Raw genomic sequence first — 21,867 nt, 5'->3', positions numbered from 1 at the left:
GAATAGAGTCAGTGAGCTGATGTTGGCTAATGAGTACTGGATCTGAGAAACTGACGTAAAACTCAAGTATGATTTCCTCTTTGGCAAGAGCCCGGTTTGCTGGGTGACCAGAGCCAGTTAAAGATTTATCGTGAATCTCCTCACCAGGTTAAAGTTTACAGCTTAATTAAGGAAATCAGTATAAGGGCAAACCTTCTTGGTACAGATTTTTTTGACTGAAATTCACATAACATAAAATGAACCATTTTAAAGTGAATGTTTAAGTACATTCACAACATTGTCCAACCACCACTTCTATTTCCAAAACATTTTCATCACCCCAAAAGAAAACTCTGTACCCATTAAACAGTTACCCCCAGCTCACCCCTTCTCCCAGCCCCTAGGAACTACCAATCTGCTTTCTGTTTCTGTGTATTCACCTATTTTGGACATTTCACATAAATGGCATCATACAAGTGTGGCCTTTTGTTTCTGGCTTCTTCCACTTAGCATAATGTTTTCAAGGCTCGTCCATGTTGTAGCATGTGTCAGAATTCCTTCCATTCAACTCCTGCTTAATAGATTCATAACCAATTAATGGAGAGGAAAGGCAAACAATCTGGCTCCTTTTAATGAAATTTCCTATTCAGATCCTGGTCATGAATATGAGAAAAAACACACCCAATGCTAATTAAAGGAGGGGGCTTCTTTTTTTTTGTTTTTTGTTTTTTTGCGGTACGTGGGCCTCTCACTGTTGTGGCCTCTCCCGTTGTGGCGCACAGGCTCCGGACGCGCAGGCTCAGCGGCCATGGCTCACGAGCCCAGCCGCTCCGCGGCATGTGGGATCTTCCCGGACCGGGGCACGAACCCGTGTCCCCTGCATCGGCAGGCGGACTCTCAACCACTGCGCCACCAGGGAAGCCCAGGAGGGGGCTTCTTGACCTTGAGAATTCGTAATACTCCTATCGGAATTCTGTGACCACTGGCTCAGGGGTTAGAATTGGAAGTTTCAAATGTGTAAATGGTCTGTATTTATAAAAATTATGACCAAAGCTATAAGTATATATAATATACACTTTAAAAGAAGGAAAGATGGGATTGACTGCCAAATATTAGATAATAGAGGGCTCAGAAGGTGACTGTTCCTGGTCCTGCCTACAACTTTCCTGATGAGGCTGATAATCTGCTGCTGCTATGGCCCATGAAAACTTGTTTGTTGTGCAATACTGCTTTCCCAAGACAACAAGAACCTTCACCTAAAATAGCAGATCAGAGGCCCCTCTGGCTTGTGATGTTTCCATCATGGCCATCAAGATAGCAAAGGGAGCAGCTAACCTAGGCAAGGACGTAGGTGATTTTGCAAAGTCTGGTTCAAGATTACATATTCAGGCAGCCCACAACCTTTTAAAATAATTCTGCATCATTTTTAGTGAATTTAGATATAAATTATTGAGAGCCATAAGATGGCAAATACACTGCACCTATTTGAATATAAATAAATATGAATGTTCCAATTCCCCTCAGCCCCAACTAGTATTTGTCTCGTGACCCCATGTATTGCTTTTTGGCAAATGGCAGCGTAGAATTTCAGAAGTTAAAAAGTACTTAAAAAACTAATTCTTGAAAAGTGCTTAGCCTAACACATTTGCATTTTGCCCTCTATCTGTCTTTTCTTTTGCTGACCTCATGCCCATGGAATTTGCCGTGACATGCTAGAAAAGAAAATTGCAGACTCATGTCAGTAACTCGACACGGATTGTGGTCAGTCAGTAGTTGTCAACTCAGATGTCTGGTTGGAACTTGACAACACTGAGCAGCACAGGTGAAGATCAGACATTCAATGGTGTACACTTGCTAGATGGACGCTCTTATCACTACTAAATGATGTGGCCTTTTTAGTCAAGGAAGGGTTTTCAAATACCCAAACCCCAAACCCCTTCTACCTTAACGATGTTAAAACTGTAAGCCAAGTCTTATTAAAGAAAAAAAAAATAGGGCTTCCCTGGTGGCACAGTGGTTGAGAGTCTGCCTGCCGATGCAGGGGACACGGGTTTGTGCCCTGGTCTGGGAAGATCCCACATGCCACGGAGCGGCTGGGCCCGTGAGCCATGGCCGCTGAGCCTGCGCGTCTGGAGCCTGTGCTCCGCAACGGGAGAGGCCACGGCAGTGAGAGGCCTGTATAGCATAAGGAATGTCTGGATTTTTTTAAATTGATGGGTTACAAATTCAAAGGCCTACAAAAAAGGGCCAGGCTGGTAACATAGGTGCATATGCTCAGTTCAAGCGTGAAAACAGGTGGCAGTGGACATTTAGACCCTAGGGAGGGATGCGACCCTTAGCAAACTGAAAACATCTGTCCTGTCTAGGGTGGGCAGCCACTACGTGCCTCCCACAGTTGTTCCCACAAAGGAATCCACGTGCCAGAGGCTGATCAGACGTGTTGAAAGCTCGTGTCAAAGGCAGCTTGTTGACCTCACAGAATCTGACCCATGTTCAGGTCACACTTCCCTTGTCTCCACTTTCTCTCTTTTGGGGTAGAACAGCTGTTCTCTGGTATTCTGCATTCACCATTTTATTACACAAGGTCATGGGAAATCCACACCCTGTGGGAGACATTGAATGACAATATATGATGTCATTAAATTCAGGATTCAAGTTAGCCAAACCCTGGAACTTAAATTGGGGGGTTTTGTTTGTTTGTTTTCCTTAAAGCTCCTTATATTGACTCCTGGCCAGGGATAAAGTGCCTCTAGTTAACAGTCTGTTAAAAGGATACAACTTGGGCTTCCCTGGTGGTACAGTGGTTTAGAGTCCGCCTGCTGATGCAGGGGACACGGGTTCGTGCCCCGGTCCGGGAGGATCCCACATGCCGCGGAGCGGCTGGGCCCGTGAGCCATGGCCGCTGAGCCTGCGCGTCCGGAGCCTGTGCTCCGCAATGGGAGAGGCCACAACAGTGAGAGGCCCACATACCGCAAAAAAAAAAAAAAAAAGAAAAGGACACCACTTGAATATTTTATAGGGTCTCCAAAATCTTATTCTACTTTCTATTAATAACAACCTATGTCTGTTTTCAGTGTATTTTTTTTGGTTTGCCTGGTGTGTCTTCTTTCTGCTGAAGTAGATGTGTCTGGGATGGATCTTGTAGGCTTTTAAAAATTTTTTTCTTTTCTTCTGCCACATCTCCTAGGCTAGAATGAGGAAAACTCAAAGTTGGTAACTAATGATGTGCAGTTTTTGACATGGAGTGATGTCTCAGACACATTGTTCCTTTCTAAGAATGTGTACATTCAACATGCAAAAGGTATATATAACATTCATCCATAATAGATTTAAATTAACAACAACAAAACACCCGGCTGGCTACTGTTCATTCCCAGAAGGCGGTGAGGTGTCTTATGGAGAAAATATGTGTGCGACAAAAGCTTCCTTCAGTTATGAGTTATAGTGTTGTTGGTTATGAGTTCAGTGTGAAAGACTCAACAGTATATAGTAAGTGATGTGTCTTGAAACAGAAACAAAAAAAAAACCCTATATCTGAAATGATTTTGTGTCTATTTTTCATCCACATGTATAGCCATGAACTTATGTGCTAATCTTGGTTGATGACAACTAGAGTTTCTTTTTTTATTCTCATTTTTAAAGAGGGATTCCAGGGGAAGCTTGAATTTTCTGGAACTTATATGGGCAACAGTATCAATACTGAAACTTGATCTTTTTATTCTTAATATTTAAAACTTTATGGTAAAGGAAGCAAATACTCTGAATTGACTTAAAATCTCTTTGGACATTTTATAACATCTCAGTATCTCAGCAAGTATCCATTAAATGAGTGAAGTCTCTCTCTAGTCCCTCTTAAGATTTATGTTATTTTTATGATAATTCTCTGTACCCACAAGGGAACCTCATGCTGCAGCTCCATGATGGCTGTTTTTGCTCATTGACAGCAGAAGAGGCAATGACCAGGGGAACAAATGTGTGGTTGGCGCTTTAAACCCAGAAAAGCCCTGTAAAGGCCTGGGTTCATGTTCAAGTGCATGTGAGAACAGTAGATTTCCACTCTGCAGTTAATGGGAAGTTGTTTATCTGTGTGACCTTGTGCCAAGCTTGGGCCCACCCTGGCCTTACTGTCCTGTGTGCAAAATGAAACTTTCACACCAAAAGTCCTTAGAGTCCCTCTGGAACTTTGTGTAGATAATCACTGTCCCTCCAGGTTAGCGGGAGCCCTAAGGGAGGACTGAGATGAGGTATTCAAGATCTTTTAAAAGTTAAAGGATGAATAATAACAACAACAATAATAATGTTAGGGCTTCCCTGGTGGCGCAGTGGTTGAGAGTCCGCCTGCCGATGCAGGGGACACTGGTTCGTGCCCTGGTCTGGGAAGATCCCACATGCTACGGAGCGGCTGGGCCCGTGAGCCATGGCCGCTGAGCCTGCACGTCCAGAGCCTGTGCTCCGCAATGGGAGAGGCCACAACAGTGAGAGGCCTGCGTACCGTAAAAATAAATAAATAAATAAAATAATAATAATAATGTTAATAGGACGATGATGATTGTGGAACCAGAGAAACCAAAATGCCTTTTCCACAGGCTCACAGTGGGTCTTGGTTATTTGTTAAGGGGAAGATGAAATGTAGGTTTTCTGAGATGATTGCAGGTGTGAGGACAGACATTGATTGTTTACCATGTGCCTGACACTCTGCTGGGGGGTTACACACATGTTCCCTCCACTCTCATGACAGCCCCAGAAGGTAGGTCTTGTTAATCTGCCCATTTTACAAATGAAGAAACTGAAGCCCAGTGTTACCTAGCTTGCCCAAGGTCCCTTGGTTCCGTGTCAGAGCTGGAATTTGACCCCAGGTCCCTTGGCCCCTGAAGTCCTTAATCCCTGTGAGTTGTGCAGTCAGCGTATAGAATGGGCCAGAACACTAGTGGGACAACACAGTAGTCTTATTTTTTTCTGTTGCTCCCTTTCTCACCCTTAATAACATCTTAGGCAGATCCCACAGCTTTCTGGTGACTTTCAGCTCTTAAAAGTCCAGTATAGTCGAAAACTTTATTCTCACATCCACATCAGAGCTGCACCCTTTTCCCAGCTCAGGCCGGACCCAAGTAGGAGACCTGCAATGAGGAGGGGGCACAGCCTCTTCTACTTCTTTACTCCTTCCTGCCCTGCTTGTGGCTCCTTGGGAGTCCGGGCAGAGGGGAGGGGGATTAGAGGTACGGAGGACAAGGTGTTATAACTGTTGTCTTTCAGCTAACTCTAGGGAGAATTTTTAATAGGACCCTTTTTTTTTTTTTTTGCGGTACACGGGCCTCTCACTGTCGTGGCCTCTCCCGCTGCGGAGCACAGGCTCCGGATGCGCAGGCTCAAAGGCCATGGCTCACGGGCTTAGCCGCTCTGCGGCATGTGGGATCTTCCCAGACCGGGGCACGAACCCGTGTCCCCTGCATCGGCAGGCGGATTCTCAACCATTATGCCACCAGGGAAGCCCTAATAGGACCCATTTTGAGTTCCTTGACGAAAGTGTGCAATTTCTGGCTATCCTGTTTCAACAAACCCCCTCCATCCTCCCCAGCCTCGGGTCCTGCTCCTCATAAGCTCTTACTAATGCCTGGCAGGCAGCTTTCTCAGGTGGGTTCATTCAAGATGCTTGGGCATGGGTACCACCCACAGGACACAGGTGCATCCCCGGTGAGCCAAATGGTGGCCATGCACACCTCTCCTACTTCTGTCTTCTCCTTAGCCTGCCATCAAGAGGAGGGGCTCCAGCCAGCTTCCTGCCTTCCGAATCTTCCAGACTTAGCAGGCTCCAGACTCTTTGTTCATGAACGGTACCAAGCTCCAGGACAGTCCAGTCAATTTGTCCCAAGAACTCTAACATCAAGCTTCTCATGGATCCACAGGAGCACCAGGGCCTGAGCATCCCCACTCAGTAAACATCTAGGTGGGGAGCGGGAGGCCGGTCCCCCCCCACCAAGGTCCTCTAATCCCTCTCACAGCAGAGGGGAGGGAACACCCCATTCCTGCTGTGTGGACAGCTCCCTGCCCACTCTCCTCTATGCCTTTGTGAATTTCTGATTTCAGAGGTAGGGAGGCAGTAGGGGTTGAGAGTCATCAGATAAATTTTACTATCTTTTGGTAAATCCGGCAAGGATATTCCTAGCAACCTGCTCTGGAAGATGGAAAATTTATCATCATTGTTTTCAGCTCTAAGATGATACATAGCCCAAAATTTCAGGACACTAGGAAAAGTCCCATTCCATATTCTAGAAGCTTTGGTCGCAGATGGGTGGCTACTGTGAATGGCAGCTTCCACCTCCACTGATGGTGCTAGGCATGACAGAAGCCTGGGAAGGCAGGGATGGTTGGGAATTCAGTTACCACGAAGTTCCCTTTTCTGTAGCTCCATTCCTCAGCCTTCTGTTCCAGAAAATCATCTTCACAGAGTAAGACATCTTTTTGGCTCTTACCCTTTCCAAATGGGAAATTCTAGGAAGGCAGAGACCGTTCTTAAAAAGAGCATAGGTATCCAGGCTGACAGGATCTTAAAGGCAGCCCAAGTGATGACATATTTCTTAGCATGATGAGAACACAGGTTTCCTTCCAGAGAGCCATTTGTCACCTTCTTCAACTTAAGTACTTTAGAAGCCCAGGGGTCCATGGCCCTATGCCAAAAAAGAAAAAAAGAGAGAGAGAGAGAGGTTAAAGGAGACAGACAGGATCCCTATTCTCAAGGCTATTTATTAACTTTGAACAAAATGATATAAATATGGAACCAGGTGTGTACATGGATATTAGTTTAACTTGGACATAAGTAGCCAAATCCCTGCTTTTCTCTTGGCTCCTGTGCCAAGAATGAAAGGCTTGGGGGCAGAGTGTTTAAGGCTGTTGGAAGTTGCTTCTGTTTTCACATTGGGTCGTTGTGCATCCCTGATAGAAGGCCAGCGAGTTGCTAGAGGGTTTGATTTCCTCGATGCTGCTCCATATTTACTTATTTCTGATTTGGCAGTAATTCCAGTGCCAATCACCAGCTTTCTATATTTATCAGCAGCTGCTTCCGTGATGTGGAAACAATTTTCTCAGCAGCTGAAAAACATGAAGATAGAGACGAGGACATTTTGTGCTTTATAAAAGAGCTTAGTTGAAATGAGCATAGGAGACACAAACCATCAGCACCCATCTTTTTATCTCAGCATCTGTTCCACTTTCCCCAGTGTGACATCAGGCTTAAGGAGAGTATAAAGTTTTGTCCAGAAAGGAACGAATGGGTAACCTCTGTGGAGTACACTGGAATACTTTGAATCAGCTGGGCCAGTATCCTACTTTCCAGGAGGCCATTTTTGCTGATTTGCTTGATTTATGTCTTAAGGTTTGGGATGGAGGAGCCTCATCCCCAGCCTCTACTTCCAGCCCAGTTTCACCAGCTGGCTGGCTGTAGGTGGTCACACTCAGTGAATGCTTCTTCATGAAACATATCAAGATCAGTTGTAGAACGTGTGTCCTCCGTGGAACACTGCAGGGCATGGAGGATCTGAGAGGTTCGGGACACCACCTGTGAGGTCAGAGGCCTCCAGACTGCAAGGCACTTTGACTCCATGACTGTGAGGGATAGTAAAGATTGTGAAAAACAACTACTGAAGAGTATACGCCATGTCTATAAAACGCTCCCACGATGCCTGGTTCACCAAAGCCCTCAGTGCAGAATGCTCAGAGAGGTCATTATTGCACTCAAATTCTCTCAGCTGCTGTCAGAGCTCTGGGGTATCTGGGCATTAATGTGCTTATAAAAACAGCAAGACAGAATTGGGCTTCCCTGGTGGTGCAGTGGTTGAGAGTCCGCCTGCCGATGCAGGCAGCGCAGGTTCGTGCCCCGGTCCGGGAAGATCCTACATGCCGCGGAGCGGCTGGGCCCGTGAGCCATGGCCGCTGAGCCTGAGCGTCCAGAGCCTGTGCTCCGCAACGGGAGAGGCCACAACAGTGAGAGGCCCGCGTACCGCAAAAAAATAAATAAATAAAATAAAATAAATAAAAACAGCAAGACAGAATCAAGAAACCTGGTTCCTAGTCCCATCAGCCCCTACCAAGGAAAGGGGAGCGCCCAACAGGTACCAAGCATTCTAAGTGTTATACGAAGCACTTCACGACGCAGAGTTTCTCTTCCTCGCAGCAACCTGAGAAGCGGGTCAGCATTTCCCAGATGAAGAAATGAGGGGTCAGAGAGAATAACTTTTCCGAGCTAGTGCCCAAGTCTTCCTAATCCTAAAGCCAGCCCTCTCGCGGTCCTCGCACCTTTGATCTCCCTCAACCCCAGTGCTATGCAGGGGAGATACCAAACAGCTCCACCGACCTTGAGCCTGACTGTCTTCCATTGTAGAATTGAAAACCCATCTCTAAGGTTTATTTTCTGCTTTAAAAATTCTATCAACCAGCGTCTTCCGTATTATTTTAAATCCTTATTGCCACCTAGTGGGCATAATCTAATCAGAAGAATGAAGAAAATATTCAATTCCCTTGGATTAAAACCTGCCAGTTCATCTTACATCCGTACTGCGCTCCTGACCTTTAAAAATTGTATTTATGGGCTTCCCTGGTGGCACAGTGGTTGAGAGTCCGCCTGCCAATGCAGGGGACACGGGTGTGTGCCCTGGTCTGGGAAGATCCCACATGCCGTGGAGCGGCTGGGCCCGTGAGCCATGGCCGCTGAGCCTGCGCGTCCGGAGCCTGTGCTCCACAACGGGAGAGGCCACAACAGTGAGAGGCCCGTGTACCGCAAAAAAAAATATATATATATATGAGCTTACGTTATGCATACTGTTTTACAGCTTGCTTTTTTTTTTATACTCAATCTATTTTGGACATCTTTCCATGTCAGCACACAAATCTACCTCATTTGTTTCAATGGTATGTAGTATTCTATTATTGACCATACTGTAATCAATGTAACCAGTTTCTCGTTAATGTCCACATAGGCTATTTTCAGTTTTATTGTTACAAAAATGCAGTAGAAGATGAATATATATTCTTCAGGGGATAGACATACACATACACTCACATGCACATTCTTTTGCAAATGTATTTGTAGAATAAAATCTTAGACATGAAATTGCTGAATATAAAGGTTATGTAAATACCCACTGACCAGAGGTCACCAGAAGCACACGTGTAGTCAATAAAAAAAAAAAGTCAAGTGTACTTAACAAACCACAGCAAGGGAGAAAACAAGAAGAATTGTGAGCTATCTCTGAATGACATTTAGAGGAACTTTTTATAGGGTTTGGGCTTGTGCTGGATACTGTTAGGGAAGTTTTTCTAGAAGGAGAGAGAATTCAAGTTAGGCTAGAAATGTCATTCTTAGTACAGGAGCAGCAGTCACAGATGTGGTCAGAAAAGGGGTGTGTGTAATCATTTTGTGTACGGAGAGGCCTTGTCTGCACATTTCTTTATTCCGTGAGTGTTTTTTGTGATCAGTTGGGGACATCATGAGCAACGTGCCAACAGTGCTTTCTTTCACTTTCTCAGGTACGTTGATTTTACAGAAATTGCTTTACAGAAAGGTTGTACCAATTTACAGGCAGACCTCGGAGATGCTGCCTATTCGGTGGGGTCAGTTCTAGACCACCACAATAAAGCAAATACAGCAATAAAATGAGTCACATGAATTTTTTTGGTTCCCCAGTGCATATGGAAGTTATATTTACACCATTCTGTAGTCTATTAAGTGTGCAAAACATTATATGTAAAAAAGCAATGTACATACCTGAATTAGAAAATACCTTACTGCTGAAAAATGCTAACCATCATCTGAGCCTTCAGCGAGACTTAGCAGGAATATCAAAGATCACTGATCACAGATCACCATTACAAACGTAATAATAATGAAAAAGTTCGAAAAATTAGGAGAATTACCAAAATGACACAGAGACACAAAGTGAGCAAATGTTTTTGGAAAGATGGCGCCAATAGACTTCACAAACCTTCAATTCGCATTCTATTTGAAGCACAGTAAAGTGAAACACAATAAAATGGGGTACGCCTGTACATTCTTCTGGGTTCTCTTAAATATTCCATTTCCCTAACAACTATGTTTTTAATAATCAGAATAAGGGCAATTGTAATAATAGCAAATGTTTATAGAGCTCTAAGTCCTTTATTTCATTGATTCCTCATCAGAGAACTTGAGACAGGCACTGATAGCATCCTGGCTTTCATATGAGGAAACCAAGACTTAGAAAAGGGGAGAACCAGCCTGGGTCACGTGGCTAGCCAACATGAGCTGGTGTTCAGAACCAGGTCGTCTCATTCCAGGGCCCACACACTCTACCATGAAGAAACACTTTCTCCTCTATCTGCTTCACAGGAGCCTGTCACGGAGAATTGAAAGCTAAGGAATTAAAAGCCATTGAATTGATGATCACAAATCTTCGAAAGTCTGGTTTAGGCTGATAAGGAAGTAGAGTCCTGTTTACAAAATTGAGACTTACGGGCAGCCTTCCAAGAGTCCCATACATAGTGTTAGAGAGGCATCCAGCATGGGGGGTGGTGCTTAGCTACTCACATGTGCCCTCAATTAATAAAGGCCGATGAGAGCTTTCTTAAAATTACAGCCAAGACACTATAATTAAATATTCTCTGCGCCAGCTGGAGCTCAGAGGGTATTTAAATCACCCCCAAGGAAATAAACTGGTGAAGGACATCCATGCCCTTGGATCCACGGAGGTTTATGACGTTCCCATCCTGTGTGAGAATGGGGCCTGCGAGTCTGCTGGGGAAGGTTTCGTGCAGGGAGAGAACGCGGAATGAAATTGTGCTTAAGTAAATATTTATTGAGTGTGTGATGGGTGCACACTGGGGTTCAGAGCAGGCCTGCATGCTTGGATTTAGCAAAACAAGCGTCGAGTAACCACTGGTGGCTACTTTTTTCCAGATTGTGCTGGCTGTGGACGAGATATCAAGAACGGGCAGGCGCTCCTGGCCCTGGAAAAGCAGTGGCACTTGGGTTGCTTTAAATGCAAGTCCTGCGGGAAAGTCCTCACCGGGGAGTACATCAGCAAGTAAGACTGGGGCCTGGGGCGTGCATCCTTTCAGCAGGGATGGGGCCGTCCTGGGCCCTCTGTGGGCCCTGCTCTCCGGGACTCCACCCCGTCCCATCAGACATAATGAAAGACATTCACATCCCACAATCAATGTGAACTTTTTGCTATAAAACTTTTGAAGAGAATTTTATTCTTCTATTGTTGCCTACTCTAAGTTTAATGAAATATTCATCATTGCCTAATGTAACAATTAATGAAGCTGACATAACGGTAGGCTGTATGTTGTAACCAATTAAGCATTTAGTAATTTTACTTTTGCTAATTTTTTTTTCCTATTTGGAACTAGTAAACCTTTACCCTCCTTCCAGGTCTCAGACATATTTGTAGACACCCCCCCCCCAAAAAAAAACCACTCAGGGTCTAGGCACAGAGCCCATTAGGACCACCAGGGAATAGGTTCATTAGAGTCAGATGCTGGTGTAGATAATAGAGCAGGTGAAGGTTTTGTTTTTGTTTAATGTAACCTGCAACAACTAGTTACAGTGGTTACCTTTCAAATTAAGGAGGAGGGACTTCCTCGGTGGTTAAGACTCCGCACTTCCACTGCAGTGGGTGCGGGGTTTGATCCCTGGTCAGGGAATTAAGATTCCACATGCCGTGCAACCAGGCCAAAAAAAAAAAAAAAAAAAAAAAAATTGAGGAAAGAATGAGCATGGAGCAGGGGGAGAGTCCAGTGGCAGTGAGGGAAAATGTTCCCCTATTCACTTTAAAACATGGTCTCCAACCAGCACCTATTCAAAAAAAATTTTAATGAATTTAACACCAGAATATAGTGAAACAAACAAAAGAAGTAGCTTAGGCCCCACCCCCTAGAAATCCAATTCTGCAGGTCTGGGGTGAAGCAAACCCCAGTATTAGAAAGGGAGAAACTGCACAGGTGATTCTGATGCACAGCCAAAGTAAGAAGAGAGAAATGCTCTGCCTTTAACACTGACGGTTGTGCAGCGCTAGGTAACTGGGCTGTCTGAAGTGGCACATTTTAACTCTTCCATACGATGGCACACATAGAACATGATATTTTTCACTGTGTCCTGAGGGAAATGAAGGAGGTTGCAGGAGGCTGAATGAGAGGCCCTGGACCCCTAGGGCCCCTGAGGGCTAAGGGGCTGGCGTCTCCATGCTGTTGGGACGCATATGAGTCAGTGAGCTGGTGGGGGTTGAGGAAGACGGACCCTGGGACCACAGCTGAAGCCCATCTGGCCTGGTGCTGCAAGAGAGAGAGACTCCAGGTTTTTGCTAGTTAGGTCTGAGGCAGTCCAGGAATCAGCAGCCATAACCATTTGGCTGTTATTTCCACACGGCTTGGAGAACCTCAGCGTTCTCTCTGGATCATTTGGTTTTGTGGGCTTTGACCCTGTCTGAGCAGGTCTCCAGACATGTGAGTGCTGGGTGGGAGAGAAATAGCTTCTGCTACCGTTCTGTGCAGGAGGGCGGAGAGAAATGGGGTCTGGGTGTCTTTCCTGCCCTCAGCCTTCTCGGGAGCTGACGCTCTTTGTCCTGCAGGGATGGCACTCCGTATTGTGAAAAGGACTACCAGGGGCTCTTCGGGGTGAAATGTGAAGCCTGCCACCAGTTTATCACTGGCAAGGTCTTGGAGGTAAGTGACAGATGGGCTTCCCTCAAAGCTACCGTCATCTTCCTCAAGGCCCTGGAAATTACACGGGGGTCTCTTTTTCCACTTTTTGTCCATCTTTTTCTCGCATGTGGAGGAAAAAGTAGTTGTAGATGACGCATCGCTTAGAGAACTACTGTGTGGTACTGTCTTCTCAGGCACTGCCTACTGAGTGCTCGTGTGGAAACTGGAAGGATGGGGAATCTGAGGGAAAAAAAGAATGAAAAAGAGTCTGTTAGGAATTATGTAGTAGGAAAGGTTATATTAAACTGTTCTTTTTTTTAGAGGTTAGAAAAGAGGAAATGAAGAGCGTGCTAGAGCCATGTGTATGGGTGGTACACCTGTGCGTATGTGTGCCCACATGTCTGTGTGTGCGTGTACACGTGTGTGCTCTTGTGTGTACATGTGGGAGTGTACAGACTCAGGGAGCAGTGGCTCCAAATTGAAGCTAAGAGAAGAAAGAGTCATTAGAGGTGAGGGCGTTGACTTCCCCACCCTTAGAAAACCGCATCCTGTGTGACCCAGAACGCCCTGTGGTCCAGGCTGAGCCGAAGCCTGTCAAGTTCAGGTGTGACCGCCTCGCACCAGGGAGCTTGGTTCCTGCTTTCTCAGCAGCGGCCCCACCAGCTTCTGCCTCTGGGCTGAGCCGAGCTCCTCCTGGGCCGGGGCCACCTGTGGACATGAGGCCAGAGGTCAGAGAGTCACTGCCTGGCTTCTCATAGGCCTGTGGGGTGTTAACACACTCCCATGGAAAAAGCAGAGATTGCCTCACACCCGTCCCGTGTCTCAGGGCGGAGGATGTGCACTGAGCAGAGGTGAGTCAGGACACCCGGTGGAGTCCTTGGAAGGTACCTGAACAACTTGTCACATGGCTTCAGCAGACACCAGGGCACTGAATCCACTTCACCTCATTCAAACTTCCCAGCAGGCTATGTTTCAGAGACCCAGGACTGAATCCGAGAGTCCCCCAAGGTGTCACTGGGCAGCTTCTGTGGGGTTTCACCAAGTTCGGGATAGCCTTCCTAATTCCACAGCAAGCTCAGCAGTGCCTTCCTGTCCGTGAAGTGCGGAGGGGGGCTGACGTTGGCTCTGTGCTGAGACCTAGTCCAGCTAATTGGATTTGGGAGATAAGGAAGTACGTGTTATCAATGTGGTTGCCTCTGACTCAGGGGAAGGGTGTTTCAGGAAGAAGGAACAGCAATGGCAGAGGCTCAGAGGCAAGCACAAGCACAGCGTACCCAAGAAACAAAGTCATTTAGGCAGGAGCACGGCTGAGAGAGATGATGCTGGAGGAATGGGAGGGGCCCGAGCATGAGGACCTCGAAAGTCACATTCAGGAGTTTGGCTTTACCCTGAGAGTGGTGCGAAGCGTTGAAGTGATTGTGGCTAGAGTGTCATGTGGCTGGATCAGACTGTTGTGTGAAGAATAGGTGGGTGTCCTCAAATGCATGCGTGTGCCCCCATGTTCACGGCAGCTCTGTTCCCACCAGGCAGAAGGGAAAACAGCCCACAAGTCCATGGATGGACAGATAAACACAATGTAGTATATATAGACAATGGAATATCATTCAGCCTTTAAAAGGAAGGAGTTCTGACACAGGCTACAACATGCATGAACCTTGAAAACATTATGCCAAGTGGTAGAAGCCGGTCATGAAAGACCACACACACTGTATGCTTCCATTTAGATGAAATATCCAGAGGAGATGGATCCATAGAGAGAGAAAGCAGATTGGTGGTTGCCTGGAGTTGGGGGTAGGGACGGGGGATGGGGAGTGTCTGCTTATTGGTGCCCCCTTGGGGCGATGAAAATGTTTTGGAACTAGATAGAGATGATGGTTGCACAACCTTGTGAATGTCCTAAATGTAACAGAATTGTTCCCTTTAAAATGGTTAATTTTATGGTATGTGAATTTCACCTCAATTTTAAAAAGAAATGGTGGAGACAGTGAGGCCAGTTAGGAGAGCTTTGGACACCAAACAGTGGCGGCACTAGCTGGAGTGACACCTGAGAAGTAGATGTCCACCACCACACACACACAGCTGGGGGGCAAGGAGGAGTTTTCATGGCCTTTCCAACAAGGCTTTTATTGCCAGCCCAAGGATATGTCAAGGCTGGGTTTGGGGCCCAGGGTGATGCACATCCCTAGGAAAGCTATTGGAGAAGATGCATGTGACCCATCCAGAGGGTAGCTTAAAGTCCAGCAGTCTCATCCCAAGACACACAGTACAGTAGCCCTCACCTGTCCTCTGAATGAGCCCCTCATCCCTCCACAGAGTAAGGAGCCCTGAGTGGGGCCTTACAGCATTTCCTTGGCTTCCCAAGTTTGATCTGCTGCACAGGTCTGAAATAAACCTGTAGAGTTGGGAGCAATTAGGAAATTTCATTTTAAAACAAGATGGAATGTAGACTTACTGTGATGAACCATGTGTAAAAATACCAAATCACGATGTTGTACTCCTAAAACTAATAGAATATTGTATGTCGATTCTAATTCAATAATAAACAAATAACTAAAACACCAGAACTATTTCCAAGATGTTTAGCTATAGCAAGAGAGGCGGGAAGACAGTGAACGCAGCCCCCAGCTTGAGCACCACATTTGTAGACAGCGTGGATGGAAGCAGCTATCTCCGCAGGCCAGATGTGGGACTATGTCCCCCCAAAAGAGTTGGGGAGGCAGAAGGGCTGGTGAGGGGTGTTGATTATCTTCAGATTTAGTTCAACAGCTGTAGGAAGGAATCTCTACAGGAAAACTAGATTCAAGAAGATGCTGTTTTGAAGACACGTCTTCTTACTCTGGTTTCTCCCTGGAGACCCGAGGATTCCAGTGTTTGCAGGGGTTGCAAGGGTCCCTCACCCAACTGGCTTCAGGCCTCCGTGAGGGCCATTGATGAGGACGAAGCCTGGGACGCTTTCCCCACAGACCCGCAGAGGTGGGGCTTCTGGGAGCAGGTTGCAGTGGGATTCCGGGCAGATTCAAGACCCACCCAGTGGGTGTGCCATCCCCCTCAGATGGGTGTGTGATCTAGAAAAATGTCCTGCACAGTGATCAGCTGACATGTGACAGCTCGTGAGTCAACCTGGCTGGGTTCCCAACACAGAACTCTGCCCTCCTCCCTCTGTCTTTCATTCTCTGACCCACTGTAGGTAAAGCATGATGATTCTGGATTTGTTGTAAATACTGTAATCCTTGCTTTTTGGGGTTTGGTTTTTTTTTTTCTGTTTTTAAAATTATGGTAAAATAATTTACCGTATTAAACATAACATAAAATGTACCATCTTCACCATTTTTAAGTGTATAGTTCAGTGTATTACATAGATTCCTAACGTTGTGCAACCATCACCACCATCCATCTCCATGACTATTTATGACTTTGAAATCTGTACTTATTAAACAGTAACTCCCCATTCCCCTGTCCACACAGTCCGTGGCAGTCACCAACTCTACTTTCTGTCTCTATGAATTTGACTACTCTGAGTATCTCATATAGGTGGAATCATACAGTATTTGTGTTTTCCACTGATGGGCTTATTTCACTTAGTGTAATGTCCTCAAGGTTCATCCATGTTGTAGCATGTGACAGTATTTCCTTCCTTTTTCAGGCTGAATAATATTCCATTGTATGGATGTACCACAGTTTGCCTATCCATTCTGTGATCTTTTTTTTTTTTTTTTTTTTAATTTTTGGCTGTGTTGGGTCTTCATTTCTGTGCAAGGGCTTTCTCTTCTTCCGGCGAGCGGGGGCCACTCTTCATCGTGGTGCGCGGGCCTCTCACTGTTGCGGTCTTTCTTGCTGCGGAGCACAAGCTCCAGACGCGCAGGCTCAGTAGTTGTGGCTCATGGGCCTAGTTGCTCCACAGCATGTGGAACCTTCCCAGAACCAGGGCTCGAACCCGTGTCCCCTGCACTGGCAGGCAGAGTCTCAACCACTGCGCCACCAGGGAAGCCCCATTCTGTGATCTTTGATTTTTTTTTTTTTTGTTACGTTTCTGATTGATTTTATCCATAGAGATTATAAATGTATTATTAGTTCCCTGTGTCTTTTGTAACAGTGGTGGCTTAAAACCGCAGAAACTTATTGTCTGACAGTTCTGGAGGCCAGAAGTCCCAAACTGAGGTGCTGGCAGGGGCTGTGCTCCCTCCAAAGGCTAGGGGAGGATCCTTCCCTGCCTCTTCCAGCTCCTAGTGGCTGTGGCTACATAACCCTCATCCCTGTCTCCATCTCCACAGAGCCTTCCCCTCTGTGTCCTCTCCTCTCTGTGTCAAACCCCCCTCTGCCTTTCTTTTAGAAGGTCACTTGTCATTGGATTTGAGGTCCCCCTGGATCATTCAGGATGATTGCCTCCTCTCAAGATCCTTAGCTTAATTACATCTGTAAAGACCCTTTTTCCAAACATTCACAGGTTCCAGAGATTTGATGTGGATATATCTTTGGGGGGCCACCAGTCCAGTAAACCTGGGAAATTACGCAAGTATCGTTCTGGTGAAGGCTGGAGCTCTGGTCTGGTTTTAATTGAACACTTGCTAAGCATCAGAGGTGTCCTACTTCTCTGGGTGTGGTTTTACCTGAGATACCACCAGACACTGGAGGGGGCTTTGAGAAGGAGAAGGGTCCCTGGACAATGATCAAGAAGCTCCAGGCTCAGCTATGTCACTAATTCCTGAGTAATTTTGGACAGATCATTTAGCCTCTTTGAGACTATCTTCATTTCACAGGTAAAAAGGAGTGGCATGTAACCTCTGAAACTCTACCCTGTTCTAAACTTCTCTCTCCGTTATTCCTTAATATCATAAACTCTACCCATTACATTGGCTTGAGGGACTCGGGAGGAGAGCTTCATGTGTTTTAATGAAAAGGGCTCCAGGGGATAGGAAATCAGGGATTTACTCTTGGATCTGGAATTCACATCTATGTGACCTTGAGCGACTCACTCAATTTCTTTGAGCCTCATTTTTTTCTTTAAATACAAGCATTAAAAATATATATGTAAATCCAAGACTTGGACCACTTGACTCCTAAAGTTACTTTGGTTCTAAGGATCTGAGTTCTGTAATTCTCATGTCTTAGATCTAAGGGGTCAAAGCCAGCAGTTCTTTTTTTTCTGGAGAGATTTTCTGGAAACTGGCCTATAACACTCAGCATATGGCATACACTCAGATTGTAGTTTTATTTGTCATTAGCTTGCTTTCAGTTTTTTTTTTTTTTAATTATTATTTTTTTTTGCTGTACGCGGGCCTCTCACTGCTGTGGCCTCTCCCGTTGCGGAGCACAGGCTCCGGACGCGCATGCTCAGCGGCCATGGCTCACGGGCCCAGCTGCTCCGCAGCATGTGGGATCCTCCCGGACCGGGGCACATTCGGGACATGAACCCGTGTCCCCTGCATCGGCAGGTGGACTGTCAACCACTGCGTCACCAGGGAAGCCCCAGTTTTGTTTTTGAGAGACATCTTGCTATAAGTGGCACATATTTTAGGGCTTATGCTAATTAACCTAGAAATTCAGGAGCATTCTGAAGATGTTTACAACCTGCCTCCTAACTAAGAAGTCCAGAAGCAGATTCGTGTGAGACACTGGAGTTTGCCGATAGCCTTCTATCTCCATCTCCACCTCTAAACTCTTCTCGGAAACGACCTTCCCGCTCCTGGTCCTTCCTTCCCCTCCGTCCCCCCACCCTGCTCCCTTCTGCTTTAGCAGCTTAGTGGTAACAGGACATGACGTGAGACGTCAGACTTAGGTCACAGATGTCAGTAGACGTTGGGGACGTCCCTTTGGTATGAGTTTCCTTCCGTCTTTGGTGGATGGTCCTAGGAGATCTCTGACTCCAACCAACTTCCTTTCCTGGGTTCAAGTTGTTACCTGCCAGCTTTCCCAAGAAAGAAAGCAGCAACAAAATGGTTGCAAAATGAATGCAGTACAGGAAAAAAAAAAAAAAAGCCAGTGTCAAACTAGACACAGAAGTCTGGAGGGTAAAGGAAAAGGGCCCGTCCCATGTCGGCCCCCTTCCCTGTCCTGGGCTGTTCCATCTGCAGACCGAGGCTGGACTTGACTTCTCTTAGTCTGTTCTCTTGCACAGCTCCCTTCCCCCAGGGAGCTCAGTGTTCACCGAGCACTCCCAGATTCCTTCAAGACCAGTGCTCTTAGGGTTGGCTGGCTCTGCAGACAGTGCCGCCCTCAGCAGGCACCTGGCCAGCTGTGTGCCCAGCCTCCTGTGTGCTCTGGCCCCAGAGACAAAGGCCCGTGGTGTGTCTGCATTCCTCCCAGCGGAGGGCGGGGCTCCTAGTCTTTCCCTGGCCTTCTTCCTCAGGTCGCCACACCCAGGAAATCAATCCTCCTGTCTTTCCAGAAGGGCTGGTAGCCCACGCCTTTCTGTGGTGGGGTGTTTACTGTGCCACCTGTGCTCTCCTGGGAAGAATGTATGACAGGGTCTGTTATAATTTGAATGCCTCGCGAGGTAAGAGAGAGACCCTCAAATGTGGCCCGGGGCCAATCCTCCAGCCCCCTTAGTGCCATTCCATTCATACCTATGGCAACACTGTCCTGTCTTTATCTGTTAACTTGGAAGCCTTGGATGAAAAGACAGGACTTAGACTGGCTTTAGACCCCTCCTGCTGTACCCCTGCAGTGTCGGAAATGGAATCACAACGTGAGTCAGCAAATCCTTTCCCTTGATTCTCTGAAGGATTAAAACCGATGGCTTTGTTTTGTTTTACCTTGTTTTGTTTTTACTTTTTGATTATCCTTTTTCATAAAGCCCAAGGACAAATGTTTATGATGTTCCTACGAAACTAATTCATGTTATAAACTGGAGGCCCTTGTCCCCTTCCTTCCTTTTGCTGTAGGTATTTTAAGCATGTTCTGCTGTAACGGCCACAGGCAATGAGTAGATCTTGTTCTGGGCTGAACTGTTACCTAGTGAGAGGAAACATAGGCTGTCCCAGGGCACTTGCATGGCAGATAATCTTTCTGTCACCATTGAAGATGTAATGTGCAAAGACAGACTGAATGGTGAAGTCCCCCCTTTCTTGTTCTATGTATGTCGTATAAATGCAAGCAAGACTAATAAGCTGTGTTCGTGCAGAAAAATAATTTCATTCTTCTCATTCTCACTGCACTCCCAGGAATTCATGCCTCCTTCCACTTAATTGTAGACCCACATATTTTTGAGGATGAAGGAAAGGAAAAGAATCAAGTAATATTTTTAGTCTTGGTTGAGATGGTCTCTGCCCCAGTGGACAGTGAACCACCACAATAGCCTGCTTTTGTATGATATACTTAACATTTACAAATGATCTCATAAATATTTAATCCTCACAACAGGCCTGTAAAGTGATGAAAGCAGTTACTACTGACCTCCATCTACAGATGAAGCTGCTGAGTGCCAGAGACCTGGGGGCTGATTGGTAACAGAATCCAATTAGAAGCCAGGTCTCTCAGTTCTCAGAAGACAGGCACACACACGTACACACATGCTGCTTCATGATCCACCCGGCAATAATCATTGCAGAAAACAAGTAATTAATTTGCCTCCCAAAATAACTTACAGAAGGACCAAAATTTACCATTCCCGGTGAAATGGGAAAAGTATCTCATTAGTGACCCTGTTATATCTATTTTCAGGAGAGTAAACATTTGCTGCTTGTTTGGTTTCCTTTTTACCCATGTAAAATGTCACCAAAGGTCAGGGACCCTGCTCCTAGAGTCTGTTGTAGTTCCACACCATCATGCCTCATTCTCCCTTGTCTCCTTTACTCAGCTGGAGGCTCCACGGGGGCACCTGGCATGGCCCGTGGAGAATACTGTTGATGGATGGTGCTGTCTCAAGTGAGGGAGCATGCTTTCTTCACCGAGCTCTGGTCTAGGACTCCCCAGATCTCAATGGAGAGTCAAGAAGAGCCTGGGAGGCAGTTCCAATATAGGGACACCGGTCACCTTTCCTCATTTAAAATACAGCTTAACGATAAACTGCAAAAACGGCCTCATCTTAAATAAGAGTTAAGCAAGATGTTCACTATCCATACAATGGAATATTATTCAGCAGTAAAAAGGAATAAGTCCCTGATACCTGCTACAGCATGGATGAACCTTGAATATATTATGCTAAGTGAAAGAAGCTAGTCACAAAAGACCACCTATTATACGATTCCTACAATAGGCAAATCTGTAGAGACAGAAAGTCTATTAGTGGTTGCCAGTGTCTGGGGGGTGAGGGAAATGACTGTTAATGGGTATGGAGTTTCTTTTGGGGGTGATGAAATGTTCTTGAATTAGAAAGTGGTGATGGTTGCACAAGTATGTGAATATACTAAAAACTACTGAATGGTACCCTTTTTCTAGAAGGATGAATTTTATGGCATGTGGATTATATCTCAGTGTAGGTAGGTAGATAGGTAGTAGGTAGATAGATACGCATACATATTCGCATACATCTATCCATCTATGCAGAGAGATATTCAATACAAGGTGGTAGAGAGTTTGGGATCTTGTATTTCTCAGTTTCCTTATCTGTAAAATGAGGATACTGATTGCTACCTCCTAGGGCTGCAGGATTTGAAAAATAAAGGCATAAAAATCTTTGGCCTAATTAGTAGCTAGGTTAGTCCACTCCTCTCTCTCCCTCTCTTCTTCCTTCTTCTGGTCTATGATTAGCTTAATTTATTAGGTATAAGAAAGTGGGTAAAGGACAATAATGGAGATTCAAGTCAATAAATGTCTTAATGCCACATCATGTACCACCTTCTTTCCTTTGTGGGCATTTAAAGTTTTATTCCCTCACATGGTCACAGGTTGCCATCACACAGAACCATGCCCCTGATCATAGTGTGTGACTTGATTAACATATAATCTCCCCAGTGAGGGAAATCACACTGAAGTTTAAATTCAACGTATGGTTTATGACGTATTGGTTGCAACGTCTCATTTGCAAAGAATAACTTAGTGCTAATATTTGTCCCCTCCATCATTAATAGATCAGGAATTGGCCCAGTAGAGCATAAGAAGCACATTGACATGATAAATGATTGGAAGAAAATCTATCTGACTCACCCAAAATTATCCACTTTGTCCTACATTAATGATAAGAGGAAATGTGTTGCCAGGGTAGCAGAAGACTGTTCACAGGCAGTAAAGATTCGATATTTATTTTTAAAAAGCACCCATTTCTGCCAGCACAAACGGAAG

The 21,867-nt window shown here is 45.7% G+C and overlaps 1 protein-coding gene across 8 annotated transcripts in view; it reads left to right on the top strand.

Moving 5' to 3' along the window:
- Window positions 1–21,867, top strand: part of ABLIM1 (actin binding LIM protein 1) — a gene marked incomplete at both ends in the record, with an annotated part of 204,839 nt that overhangs the window by 95,399 nt on the left and 87,573 nt on the right. For all 8 annotated transcript variants that reach the window (XM_079705683.1, XM_079705695.1, XM_079705693.1 and 5 more), the window contains 2 exons: window positions 10,904–11,030; window positions 12,576–12,669. In XM_079705683.1, coding sequence (XP_079561809.1) covers window positions 10,904–11,030; window positions 12,576–12,669 — 221 coding nt within the window. The remainder of the gene's footprint in view (window positions 1–10,903; window positions 11,031–12,575; window positions 12,670–21,867) is intronic.

This window comes from Hyperoodon ampullatus (genome assembly GCF_949752795.1).
Source record: "Hyperoodon ampullatus genome assembly, chromosome: 1".
Classification (NCBI taxonomy): Eukaryota; Metazoa; Chordata; class Mammalia; order Artiodactyla; family Ziphiidae; genus Hyperoodon; species Hyperoodon ampullatus.
This window is presented reverse-complemented; position numbering and strand designations above follow the sequence as displayed.